Genomic DNA, 14,496 nt, shown 5'->3' with positions numbered 1-14,496 from the left:
GTTGACCTGTAGGAGAAATTCTAAATTTGTGCCATGAGTGGGAAAGGCGGAATTGAGCGGGAAGCTGGAGAGTGATGCAGCATTACTTCTTGGGCACAGGGAGAGTCTTTTCCTATATATTTTTACAATATGTAGCACAGTGGAATTCTGATCTTGATTGAGCTCTTGGGGTGCTGCTACAATATAATTACCTTGACATGCCAGGCCACTGCCCTCTCCATTCAGATCAATCCTCCAGTACCCATTGCAATGCCTGCAAGAAATGACATTTTAAAAGAAAAAATGTAGTTTGTTTACCTTTTGTCTGATCACTTTACTTGTATGTTGTTATATTTGTGTTGTGGGAGCACCCCAGTCATGGCAGGGCCCTATTGTGCACAGAGGGGAAAAATGATGGCCCCTTTCCCAAAGAGCTTACAATCTAAGTATAAGACGAGACAGTAGGGGGTTACAGACATGGGAGCACAAAGAGTAAGACAGTGCTGCTTTCTCCCCTGTTTGTTTTTAGTCTTTAGATCATTTCCCTATATGTCTGTGCAGTGTCTAGCACATTTTTGGTGCTACCATAGTACTAAAAATAAGGATTGTTCACATCTCAGATACATGGTAGAAAAATATCTACTATGCAAGCTGATATTGCATCAGTCTTTTTAACATTAATACACAGTAGACATTGCCTCTCCTGTCTTTTGCATGCAAAACTGGTCTTGATCAGAGTACAGATATTTGATATTCAGAAAAGCACCCTAATGGAAGCAGCACGCAACCTTGAAGAGTTGCCTTGCTCCTTGGTAATTGAAGACAAGCCGCTTTAATTTTGACCTTTGCTATTTTATGTATTTTTTTGGTTGGTCAGCTTGAGAGTTCTGAGGGAGCAAGTGAGAATGTAGCGCTCCTTGCCTGGGATGAGTTTGTTCCTATTCTTATATGTAGTTTTAGTTCTTTTGTACCATCTTACCGGGTCTGTCGCATCTTACGCGCATTTAACATGGACGATTTCAGCTTTATGCAGTTGGCAAAAACAAGAAAAGAAACAATTTTAATACTGTACCTGTAGTGCGGGCGATTTTGCCCGCCATTACACTCAATGTAATTTTGACTATACGTGATTTTCGCTTTACGCGCTGACTGTGGAATGTAACCCCAGCTTTTAAGATGTGACCAACCTGTAATACTTTTAGTGATCTTTAATCACGTCAGAACGATAAGGCTGCCAGTGAGCCTTTCTGGACACAGAGGTTGGAATACTGCATCAGACTTGCAGACCTTGTCCTGGAATACTGTCTGACTCTCAGTTGTATCTGAAGAATTGAGTGAAAATGAGGTTTGCCACTACCTGCACTTCTGTATTGTAACTTGTATTATCAGAATAGCACCACTGGGAATGGATCAATTTTATCTTCTCTCCCTCTGTCTCATAAATCATTGTGAGGTCAAATTGTTTTCCTACAATGGCTGCATGTGAAGCTTCCTTTTACCTTTTGTACTTTTTGTTCTTTTAGGACACACATTACCTTTTTTGCAGTTTTAATGTTAAATTGACTAGATTACCAAGAGGTGTCAATTGGAATTGGAGCCTCATTGCGTTAGTCTTCAAACACTTAGCCCTGGTCTACACTACAGGATTAGGTCGAATTTAGCTGCATTAGATTGATTTAAAAATGACTGTGTCCACACAACCAACCCCGTTCTGTCGACCTAAAGAGCTCTTAAAATCAACTTCTGTACTCCTCCCCGACGAGGGGAGTAGCGCTAAAATCGACCTTGCTGGGTCGAATTTGGGGTAGTGTGACCACAAATCGATGGTATTGGCCTCTGGGAACTATCCCAGAGTGCTCCATTGTGACCGTTCTGGACAGCACTTTGAACTCCGTTGCACTAGCCAGGTACACAGGAAAAGCCCCGGGAACTTTTGAATTTCATTTCCTGTTTCGTCAGCATAGCGAACTCAGCAGCACTGATGACCATGCAGTCCCCTCAGAATCATAGAGTGTAGAATGTTTCTATGATGATAGGTTATTCTATCATCTCCGTCCCTGAGGTTATCACAGATTAAAAGGTGGAAAAAAACAGTTGCGATGACATGTTTTCCGAGCTCATGCAGTCTTCCCATACTGATAGGGCACAGCTTAATGCATGGAGGCATTCAGAGGCAGAGGCCAGGAAAGAATTTAGTGAGCGCGAAGAGCGGCGGCTGGACGCGATGCTGAGGGTAATGGGGGAGCAAACTGACATGATGAAGCATCTCTTGGAGTTGCAGGAAAGCAGACAAGAGCACAGACCCCCACTGCATCCACCGTATAACCGCCTGCCCTCCTCCCCATGTTCCATAGCTTCCTCATCCAGATGCCCAAGAACGTGGGGGGAGGCTCCGGGCACCCAGCCACTCCACTCCAGAGGATGGCCAAGCAACAGAAGGCTGTCATTCAAACAGTTTGATTTTTAGTGCAGCTACAATAACTAATGTGGCCTTGTTCTTCCCTCCTCCCCCACCCCACCCGGGCTACCTTGTCCATTATCTCATTTTTTAAAAATTAATAAAGAATGTCTGATGCGCAGTGCGCCTTGCTGTGCTCTTCTAATCGCCCTGGTGTCTGGCTGCTCAAAATCGGACACCAGGCAGTTTGCCTCAACCTCCTACCCTGCAATAAACGTCTTCCCCCTTACTCTCTCAGATATTATGGAGCACACAGCAAGCAGCAATAACAATGGGCATGTTGGTTGCACTGAGGTCTGACCAACAGCGCCAGCGAGCTTTTAAACGTCCAAAGGCACATTCTACCACCATTCTGCACTTGCTCAGCCTGTAGTTGAACTGCTCCTTACTACTGTCCAGACTTCGTGAGTCATGGGAGCAAGGGGTAGGTTGGGGTAGGTGTGACTGCGCGCTGCTGCCATCTGGGAGAGCAGCCTGAGACATAAGCCTCCAGCTCAAAACAGCAGCGGTGACGGTGAGCTGAGTGGGCTCCATGCTTGCGGTGCTATGGCATCTGCACGGGTAACCCAGGAAAAAAGCACAAAATGATTGTCTGTCGTTGCTTTCATGGAGGGAGGGGCGACTGACAACATGTACCCAAACCACCCGTGACAATGTTTTTGACCCATCAGGCATTGGGAGCTTAACCCAGAATTCCAGTGGGCAGTGGAGACTGCAGGAACTGTGGGATAGCTACCCACAGTGCACCACTCTGTAAGTCCATGCTAGCCACGATAGTGACTCCATTGTTTTAATGCGCTTAGTGTGGACGTATGCAATCGACTGTATAAAATCGACTTCTATAAAATCGTCCTAATTTCGTAGTGTAGACCTACCCATAGGAACGTGTGGTCCCTGTCCTGACTAGCCAGTCCGTTTACTTAAAATGGGGGATACCACTAATACTAGTATTGTGTTTTCTAGAAGTAAACTGAAAGTTTCAAAGTGCAGCCTTTTTACCCATAAGTATGATATGTTGCCTAAGCCAAGACTAAGAGGGTCAGTATCACCATCAGACTACTCCAAATCCATTCACCAGACTTGTCCTCCCTTACAAGTCTTTGGATCCTGCTGAAACGTTTTCACTGCAATCATAGGCCTAGTAGCTGTATGTGCAAGTGTGGTTAGAGAAAACCGATACTGTGATTGCTCTGAACAGCCAGTGCAGCATAATCATCATTTACCAACTGTTAACACACCGTGGTATTGGAAATATTGTATTTTTTTTACGCTGTGAACAGAGATAAATGCAGTATGGCAGAGACTATGAATTTAATAAAAGTTGAAGACTTAATGGCAAGCCAAACGTTATGGAGGATGTCACAGATCCCCAATTTGATGGTGGAATAGTGCACATATATAAAGGGGGCTAGGAAGTGAAACTGTTGCTGCAAAATTGAGTTGCTTTGGATTTGTGGTGAAGGATAAAAATACATTTTACTTAAACGTTGGAAGAATAGTTGCAAACATTTAGAAGAAAACATAAAAAAACAAGTAACCATGAATCTCTTGGCAGCAGATAAATTTGTATTTGGAAACACCGTTGTCCTTCTAAAAAAAAATCTTGTAATAAATAAATTTCAGTACAAAAATTGTGCTGGCAATACAATAAATAAAAGATGTTTGGTTTTATTTTGTGCATCTGCTAAAACGCCAGTAGAAAGGGAAGGAATGTTAGTCATTCTGGACTGGGTAATGATGGAGCCTTTATCGCTGAGCTGGAATGTAGTTATGCAGTAAGAATAAAAGCAAATTTGACATTGTTTGTGTACATTTGTCTCTTCGTTGCCACTTGTAAGCACTGAGGTGCTTACAATTGGCATTTACTTTTATGATGATATTTTGAACATTTGCAAGATTTCATTTTACCAGGTTTTCTTAAGGTCGATTAAAAAGGTTTAGCTTTCATTAGATTTATTCAGGTTTGCTATTAAACTTCAACTGGAGCAACAAAGCCTTCATAGGCAGGCATGACATTTTGGCAGAGACCCAATAGGATACGTGGTCTGTGCCAAATCTTTTATTTTCTTCGGCTATCAATGAAGCTGTTGTGGTAATGTGGGTTTTGTGAACTGTGAGAATTTATGTGCACAAAGGGACTTGCTCTTTGCAGGGAACATTGGGAGCCCTGAGCCCAAGAGGAAGGGTAATTAAAGTTAATGAACCAGGATAACCTTTTCATGGTGATGCCCACTAGCACAATTATATAGACAAGGGTCAATAGCCATTTAAATTCTATATCACATTTTTAACTGTGCTGTTTAATTGGTACCGGATTGAAAGTTGGCAGACAGTTGTTATAGTAAACTAGTGCATATTTTTTTAAGAAAAGTACTTAAGTGAATACTTAAAGGGTTTTGAAAGCTGCCCCCCCAATTAGAAATACTTTTAAATTTTGAGAAAAATAAATTTGAACTCTTGTTCACTAATCAATTTGTTTTTTGATATTAAAATCAAATTTTCTTTTGAGGAGATCTGAGACTTCAAAGTTACCAAGCCAGTACACTAGATGCTTCCTACTCCTCTTCTTATCAGAGCATTGAGATTCTTTTTCACTTCTCCTTTGCGCAGAGACTCTATGCCTCTCACACCCAGAAGCTTCATTCAGTTATATCTGAGCATGACTGTCCGGGACACCTGTTGGAGACCGTTATGTTGGTCATTAATTGGTTGGTGGGGTCATAGTTTTAATATGCCTCATACTCTGACATTTAACTTTTGATGGGTAGCAAGCTCTAGAGGAATGGGCTTGGAACTTGAAGTCATGGAATTTTCTGGTTCTGCTACTAACTTGTTTTGGTGGCTTTCCTCACTTTCTCAAAATCTGAGGACTTCATAAATTGTAATTACCTCACTGTTAAGGGAATTAGTCTGCCCTTTTGTAAAAGATATAAGCTAGAACATTTGTAACTGAGTCCATGTCTAATAGCAAGCCTGCCAGAGCTTGGACTAGAACCCAATCTCAGGTTCTAGTTGATAGCTTCTGCACCACATCCCATACAAAATCCTAACACCCTGTTGAACAAGCTGTGCTTATTCACAGTACTCTGAACATGAATATTGTTGAATTTTTTTTGTCCTTTTCTCCAGTACTTTTACAGTGAAATACTGGATTTGATTCTCCCTTCTGAGATAGAGACATTATAAATAAAATCCGAATAGCCTAGAAAATCGGCTGTATATCTAAGGGGACTGTGTCAAGCCACTCTGAAAACCTAAATTATTGGATAAACCACCTCCTTTCCATTGCTCTTTCAATTAACCGGTGAGAGAGAATTGCATTCAGAAGGGAACTTGCTTGAAATTAGTACCAGTTTCCATGTCCACTGACTTATACATGGATTAATTCATGCTGCCTTTTCATCACATCACATCAGCCATACCATCAGGGGCTCGTTCACCTGCACATCTACCAATGTGATATATGCCATCATGTGCCAGCAATGCCCCTCTGCCATGTACATTGGCCAAACCGGACAGTCTCTACGCAAAAGAATTAATGGACACAAATCTGACATCAGGAATCAAAATACTCAAAAACCAGTGGGAGAACACTTTAACCTGTCTGGTCATTCAGTGACAGACCTGCGGGTGGCTATATTACAACAGAAAAACTTCAAAAACAGACTCCAAAGAGAGACTGGTGAGCTAGAATTGATATGCAAACTAGACACAATCAACTCCGGTTTGAATAAGGACTGGGAATGGCTGAGCCATTACAAACATTGACTCTATCTCCCCTTGTAAGTACTCTCACACTTATTATCAAACTGTCTGTACTCGGCTAGCTTGATTATCACTTCAAAAGTTTTTTTTCTCTTAATTAATTGGCCTCTCAGAGTTGGTAAGACAACTCCCACCTGTTTATGCTCTCTGTATGTGTGTATATATATCTCCTCAATATATGTTCCATTCTATATGCATCCGAAGAAGTGGGCTGTAGTCCACGAAAGCTTATGCTCTAATAAATTTGTTAGTCTCTAAGGTGCCACAAGTACTCCTGTTCTTCTTTTTTCATCCTGGGTAGATCATAAGTATGTTTTAAGGTCATGCCTCTTCAAGGCATTCAAATTAACTGGTTTTGTGTTTTTTAAAATCCATGTATGTTCTTTCATTTTTATAGAAACTGTTTATTTGTTTGGTGGCTGGGATGGGACTCAGGATCTGGCTGACTTCTGGGCATACAGTGTGAAGGAAAACCAGTGGACCTGTATATCTAGAGATACTGAAAAAGAGGTAAGTTCACCAAACATTCATATTACTAGTATCTGATTAAATGTATCATCTGTACAGTTACAAAATTCGTCATGCTTCTGTAGTACTTGTGTTAGAGTATTGCTTGCATTAAGATTAAGATTTCAGACGCTGAAGTTCTACTGGACTTTTGAAGTGCTTACATTGGGAGAATATGAAATAAAGTGGCTTCTCAATCTCAAATACTTTTCAGAGTAGAGGAGGGAAGAGGTTGTTTTATTTGTCAATAGCAGAATAACCCACAAGTTAGAGACAAGATGGGTGAGGTGTAATATCTTTTATTGGATCAACTTCTGTTGATGAGAGAAGCAAGCTTTCCAGCTACACAGATCTTTTGTTCAGGTCTGGGAAAGGTACTCAAAGTGTCACAGCTAAATAAAAGATTGAACAGATAGTTTAGCATAAGTAGTTAGCATTTATGGTTATATTCAAGGTGATGTGGCCTGTTAACACCTCTTTAGTCATAGGACAAAAAGGCGGGTTGATGGGCTACAGATTGTTGTAATAATCTGTAAATCCAGGGTCTTTATTAAAACCATGATTTTGAATTTAAGCTCCCAGGCTTATCTTTTGAAAGTGTTGGGCAGGTTTCATTTGAGGATGACATAAAGGTCAGATATAGAGTGATTGCTTTGTGAAAAGTGTTGACCCGGAGGTGATGGGTGTTTTTGTCTTTTATCATGTTCCTATGTGAGTTCATTTGAGAGCGTAGAGATTGTCTCTCTGGTTTCGCCCACATAGTTATTGTTGGGGTATTTAGTGGACTGCATGAGGTACACCATATGTTGTGATAGGAATGTGTAGGACCTATGGATCTTGAAAAATGTGTTCAGACGGGATGTTGATCTTTGTAACAGTGGAGATATGTCTGTGGGTTTTGTATCTGTTCTGGCAGGGTCTGGTCCCATTTTGAGCTGGTGTGTCCTGGTCTGTGGAGAGCTTGCTTTTGATGATGAGGTTGGGGGTTGTTTGCAGGCCAGAAAGGTGTGTGTGTGGGGGGGGGGGGGGGGAGGATGGGGGGGTTCAGGAAAGATTTATTTCAGGATAGGGTCCCCGTTGAGTATTGGCTGTAGTTGTTAAATAATACTCGTTTGGGTTCCAGTGTGGGGTGGAAGATGAGAACTAGGTGGGCGATCGGATGGGATTTTGTTTGTATTGAAGCAGGTTCTCTCAGGGTATTTGGGTGGCTCCTTCAATGATGCAATCTGCTTCTCTGGTGAAGTGTTCTTGTTTGGTAAAGGTGGTTTTGAGTATGTTTAGGTGTATATCCTGGACTTTCTCCTCAGAGTATATTCTGTGATATCTGAGTGCCTGGCTGTAGATAACAGATTTCTTGGTGTGTTTTTAGGGTGGTTACTTGGTCTGTGAAGGTAGGTGATCTGAGGGATTTTTTTGTATATAATTGTCAGTAGGGTTTGATTGTTGAAGCTGATTGTGGTGTCCAGGAACTTGATGCTGGTGTGGGAATGTTCCAGAGAAGAGTTTAATGCACGGGTGGTGGTTGTTGAAGTTGTGGTGGAAATCTGTGAGGAAGTTTGTCATCTGTCCAGTGGATGAAAACATCATTGATGTATTATACAGTGTGTGTGTGTGTGTGTGTGTATATATGTGTGTGTGTGTATATATTGGTTTTGTGGTGCTTTTGTCTAGAAATTCTTCATACAAAAAGATAGAATTCAGCAGGTAGCATATGTGGAAATAATTTGACAGCACTGAATGAGCAGTCTGTCTAATGTCACATTCCAATACTGGTTCTGAAGCTATATCAGTACAGAAATAACTTGTTACTTTCTTCAGCTTCTCTCAGCTACAGAAATAAAAGGGACACTTAAAAATTTGAACCTAACTAAAAGGCTTTGGAATCCTAAGAGCTTTAGTGTTTTTGCTTGTACCATGACCTTCAGCCTGTTTTTGCTTTATATTTGATGCATGAAGCTGTTGGAGCTGCTGCAGTTTGGGCTAGTAGGAAGCAACAAAAAGATTTATAGATTCATAGTTTAAGGCCAGAGGGGACCTTTAGATCATCCAGTCTGACTTCCTGTATATTACAGGCTAATACCTTTCACCCCGTTACTCCTGTACTAAACTTAAGTATTTGCGTTTAGATAAAGTGTATCTTCCAGAAAGGCATCCATTGTTGATTGGAAGACATCAAGAGATGGAGAATCCACCATTTCCCTTGTCTGTTCCAATGGTTAAAAATGCATGCTTTGTTTCTAATGTGAGTTTGTTTGGCTCTAACTTCCAGCCATTGTTTTTCTTTTCTAAAAATCCCTTTAGCACCCATTATTTTCTCCAGGTGATGGTTCTTATGCACTGTAATGAAGTCACCTCTGTTGTCTTTTTGATAATCTAAACAGATTGAGTTTTTTGTAAATCTTCTGCTGTAAGGCATTTTTTTCCAGTGGTGGAATCAATTTCGTGGCTTTCAATTGGACTCCGTCCAATTTTTAAACATCTTTTTTTAAAATATGGACACCAGAACTGTACACAGTACTCTAGTATCAGTCTCACCAGTGCCATATACAGCTCCCTACTCCTACTTGCAACTCCTTGTTTATACATCCGAGGATCACATAAGCTCTGTTTGCCATAGCATTGCTCTGAGAGCTCCTGTTGAGAAGCTTGCCCATTATAACTCCTAAATCTTTTTCAGAATCACTGTTGTCCAGGATACAGCCCCCCATTCTGTAGTTATGGCCTGCATTCCTTGTTTCTACATGTATAACTTCCCATTTGTCTATACTGAAATGCGTTACCTCTGGTGCATCATGGTTCGCATACTTGTGCAACCCAACTGAAGATAATGAGGTTTCACAGGCATGGGCATAAATACCAGGCGGGATTGGTGAATATCTTTCATACTCACCCTTCCCCTCCCCTCCCCAAACTTTTGGTGGGCTGTAAAGGGGAGGGTGTGAAAGCAGTAGAGGGGGCAGAGAAGAGATTCGGAGGTTGCTTTTTGCAGCAGTGCTGAGCATTCTATTTCTCCCCTCTTTCCTCTTGCCAGCTGCTGATTAGCTATTAATAGCTCAATAGGCAGGATGCAGTTGCAGTTGCTGCCTTGTGCTGTGGGAAGGGAGGGATGGGTGGAAAGTATGCCATGTCCTCTTGCTGGACAAACAGGAGCTTATAGCTCTGGTTCATGCTTGCACTGGGCTCAGTTCCTTCGTTCCTTCTTTGTCTGGACACCATTCCTGCTAGCTTTGAGCATCCGCAGGGCAGGAGGACCCTGGCTGGAAAATGATAGAAGCTGCTGCCCTAGCCAGTGCTTCTCCGCTTCCCCTTTCTCGCCTTAGCGGATGAGGCAGGAGGAGCTATGAGGGGCACTGATATGGTGAAGGAGGACAGCTATGGATGGTGGACACTAGGTGGTGACCAGGTACTAAGGGATAGCTATGGGAGGACAGTCCCTAGGAAACGGTTGAGAAAACCGGCAGTAGCAGTGCTAGGTGCTAGGGGGAAGCTATTGAGGAAAGGGAAAACAGGGCAGAATATAGAAGAGGGAAAGGAGACAGGTGCAAAAAACAGTTTGAGGAGAAAAGTAAGGGTTTGGGGATGAGCGAGAGAGAATCAGGAAAATTTGAGGAAAGGGAGAGACTGGGGGAGTGTAAGGAGGATGGATCTTGGAAAGGAGTGACTGTTTTTCGGGGGGGATAATCAGAAGTAAGAGGAGAAAAATGGCTCGGGGGAGAGAGAGGAGACATTAGGGTAGTTTATGGGGAAATCTGGGAAGGCTTCACACAAAGTCTTGAGGGGAATTTGAAGCAGAGGGAGGTTTACAGTGTGTGGGGTTTTTATTGATTATTGAAAGGGGGCATATTCAGAATTCAAATATAATATACTGTCAGTATGTACTATATATTATATGTACTTACATGCTAATAATGCCCATCTTTCTTATGAATGATGGGTAAAACGAGTGAAAAATGGAAAGGTTAGAATTTCAACTGAATAGGTACGCTAAAGAAAACACTCCAGATATTCCTCTAACAAGAAGGTCAGAATATACATAAACAAGTCGCTATAAGGAATAGTCTGTTGACATGGAATGGCTGAAAATATTCAAATAGATCCCAAGAGAACTTAAAATCTTATTTTCTCTTCATATTGTAGTATGTATGTATTTTATTTCTATGCCTTTAGTGCTTATTAATTTGGCACTGGTTTAGCTATTCACACTAAATAATTAAACTGTTAAGCTAAAATATGAGCAGAATGCAATAAACATTTCCCCGTTTATCCAATATAATCTCAAGGGTAATATAAAGTAACCAGTTCTAGGACAAAGAGGTGTAACTATAGGGGAGACAGTAGTGGTCCATATACACCTCTACCTCGATATAACGCGACCTGATATAACACAAATTATGATATAATGCGGTAAAGCAGTGCTGCGGGGGCGGGGGGAGGAGCGCACTCCAGCGGATCAAAGCAAGTTCGATATAACGCGGTTTCACCTATAACGCGGTAAGACTTTTTGGCTCCCGAGGACAGCGTTATATCTGGGTAGAGGTGTATTTAGGTTGCCTAGCGTTTTTTATGAAAGATTGTATTTTTTTTTTATAAGAAGCTGTATTGGCTCAATTGTTTGCAGCAGTCCTTTGAAATTCATTAGTGAGAGAGCCATCAGGCTAGAGAAATGCCTTTTCTTTGTCCCATTAAATTCCATTCATGTTTAGCTGAGTTACAAACTGTTGAAAATTGTATTCTATGGCTGGCGCAGTCAGCAAAATTTGGGCGCCTGGCCAAAATAACAGAACATTGTTTTAAAGCATTAGACCCACACAGGAACATGGCAGCAGCAGATGATACTGTGCTCAGAATTTGGGGAGTAGACAAGCAAGCTGTTGCCAGAGCAGCTGAAGCAGAGTGGAGTGAGCAGGGCTGAGCTCTAACTACCCCTCTCCCTATCAGGGATTCAGGGCATGGACCCAATGGCTCATCTTCCCACTCTGAGTACCATGTGGAGGCAGGTCCCTCCATCTCTGGGTAGCCCCTGACCAGCACCTGGACCCAGCATCCATTCCCTCTTTTTTTATTTCTCCCCCTGTAACAGGCTTCTCTGCATATATGGTAACTTTACAAACATGTTACCTCATGACGAAAATATGTGAATTTAAAGAAGCCTTATCATGGGTCTTACGTTGAACCGTGGTGAGTGTTTGTGGGCAGTGTACTCAATTGACTATATAATTAGCAGCCATACAATGCTTAACATTAATACATTTTAGGTTGAGATTTTTCAAACCTTCCTAGGGGGTCAGGGCACCCAATACCCATTAATTTTAATGGAAGTCTGATACCCAAATCCTCTCAGATTTTCAAAGTTGTCTAGTCTTAGAGCCTATATTATCACATCTGTCATGTTATCCTCATTCACTCAATATCCAGTTCTTTCATTAAATATTGGTATGTTGCTTCGTCTCTAGTTTTACTATTAATTGATAAGTATGAAATGTTTCTTGTTTTTGCGTTTGCTTAGAAACTGGCACTGTAACGAATAACTTTCATATATCAGATTTTAGTTTTCCTGGAAGAGGTCATACATGAATTTTAGTGAAAGTAATTAGAAGCGAAAATCTTTGGCTCATTGGGTAGCTGAATGAAAGACTGCAGTTGTTGTAAGCTGACCATTATCTAAAGTTTATAAATTTTCTCTTCCTGGAAATCCCAAAGCCTCTAAATTGGGTCAGAATGCTGACATTTTTTGGTAGTCCCAGTGGTTCTGATAAGTAAATCAGCAAACTGAATATAATGATAGTTAGTTTGTTTTTGATATTTTATCAATAGTACCATAATTCCTGCAATAATTTATTTGTATTACAGTAGCTTCTAGAGACCCCAACTGATATCAGAGCTCCATTGTCATAAATGCTGTACAGTCACAAAGAATAAAATCCTACGTTTACAATCTTAATAGACAAGACAGGGAAAGGGATGCAATGTATAAGCAAAAGACTGAGAACTGAGGCTCAGAGGAACTAAGTGACTTACTGAGGATTGCATAGGAAGTCTGCAGCACAGTGAGGAACTGAACCCAGATCTCTGGACTCCTTGCCTAATGCCTTAACCATAAGAATATCCTTCCTCAGCAGAGTTCTGATTTAGCAAGGTATTTAGGCACATGCCTAACTCTAAGCATGGGAATAGGCTTATTGGAGACGACAAAGGTGGTAATATTCCCTTTCTCCCAACCTTTGCCTTCCTTTTCCATTTAGATGGTAAGGTCTTTGGGACAAGGATTTTCTCTTGCTATGAATTTGTACAGTGCCTAGCACAAAGGGGCCCTATAGACAGCTGCAGCTTTGTGCTATCTAACAGATTGAATGTAACCTTTTAAAATCTAGAAATCCTCTACACAGAGATTTGTGGTATGTCACCATGGGCACAATACAAACTTTTATAAGAGAAAAGTTCATAGCCACGCTGTTCACAGTATATGGGAAAGTAACCCATCCCTAATATTAGCCCTTCTATATTTTTTCAAGCATGTCAAATTAGAGTTATTGTAAGTGATTGTGAGTTTTTAATTGTTAAGGTGCATTAAATTTGTGTAGGCATTTTTGTAGACTTTAAATCTAAATAAATGAAATAATTTGAGTCTAGTATTACTTCTATTGCAGTTTGCACACAAATACCTCAATTAGTATCAGGTGCCTGTTACGCTAGATACCACACAAACACACAGGGCGAGATGGTCACTGCCCCAGAGAGTTGACCGTGTATTCCTGCAAACATGCATGTGAATACCTTTTACACACACAAGTTACTCATGCATGCAATTGTTTGCAAGATCAGGGCCTAATTTTATTATTGCCCTTGCTTATTTTTATTTACTTGTAACCTCTGCGGTGATTTCTGTTAACCCCTCCCTGTTTTTATGAAGGTTTCTACTCCTCCAACATTGAAGAAAAGCTCACCCCTGCTTCTCCCAGCCCAACCAAGTACCTAGAGCAGGGGTCTCAAACTCAAATGACCACGAGGGCCGCAGGAGGGCTAGTTCATTGGCCCGAGGGCTGCATCACTGACACCCGCCCCTTGCTGCCCCCGGCCCCGCCCCCACTCCATCCCTTCCATGATGCCCTCCCCCTCCCCCACCTCTTCCCTGCCCCCATTCCAACCCCTTCTCCGAAGTCCACACCCCAACTCTGCCCCCTGTCTGCCCCCAGGTGGTGCAGGAGTGGCGTGGGGTGTGATGGGGGCTCAGGACAGGGAGTTGGGGTGTGAGGTGCAGGAGGGGTGAGGGGTGTGGGATGTGGCAGGGGCTCCAGACAGGGGGTTAGGGTGCAGGAGGGGTGTGGAGTGTAATGGGGGCTCAGGGCAGGGAGTTGAGGTGTGGGGTGCAGGAGGTGTGCAGCAGGGGGTTGGGGTGTGGGGTGCAGGAGGGGTGCAGGGTGTGGCAGGGGGTTGAAGTGCAGAGTGCGGCAGGGGGCTCAGGGCAGGGAGTTGGGGTGTGGGGTGCAGGAGGTGTGCTGCAGGGGGTTGGGGTGTGGGGTGCAGGAGGGGTGCAGGGTGTGGCAGGGGGTTGAAGTGCAGGGTGCGGCAGGGGGCTCAGGGCAGGGAGTTGGGGTGTGGGGGCAGGAGGTGTGCAGCAGGGGGTTGGAGTGTGGAGTGCAGGAGGGGTGCAGGGTGTGGCAGGGGGTTGAAGTGCAGGGTGCGGCAGGGGGCTCAGGGCAGGGAGTTGGGGTGCAGGAGAGGTGAGAGGTGCAGCAGGGGGTTGGGGTGCAGGGTGCGGCGGGGGCTCAGGACAGGGGGTTGGGGTG

General features: G+C 42.7%; 1 protein-coding gene across 3 annotated transcripts in view; it reads left to right on the top strand.

Moving 5' to 3' along the window:
* The window catches only part of MKLN1 (muskelin 1), a 180,155-nt gene that overhangs the window by 86,654 nt on the left and 79,005 nt on the right, over positions 1-14,496 (top strand). For all 3 annotated transcript variants that reach the window (XM_034764311.1, XM_034764320.1, XM_034764329.1), the window contains one exon: positions 6,600-6,712. In XM_034764311.1, coding sequence (XP_034620202.1) covers positions 6,600-6,712 — 113 coding nt within the window. The remainder of the gene's footprint in view (positions 1-6,599; positions 6,713-14,496) is intronic.

This window comes from Trachemys scripta, chromosome 1, assembly GCF_013100865.1.
Source record: "Trachemys scripta elegans isolate TJP31775 chromosome 1, CAS_Tse_1.0, whole genome shotgun sequence".
Classification (NCBI taxonomy): Eukaryota; Metazoa; Chordata; order Testudines; family Emydidae; genus Trachemys; species Trachemys scripta.
Note: the sequence above shows the minus strand (reverse complement) of the source record. Positions and strands in the feature narration are given on the sequence as shown.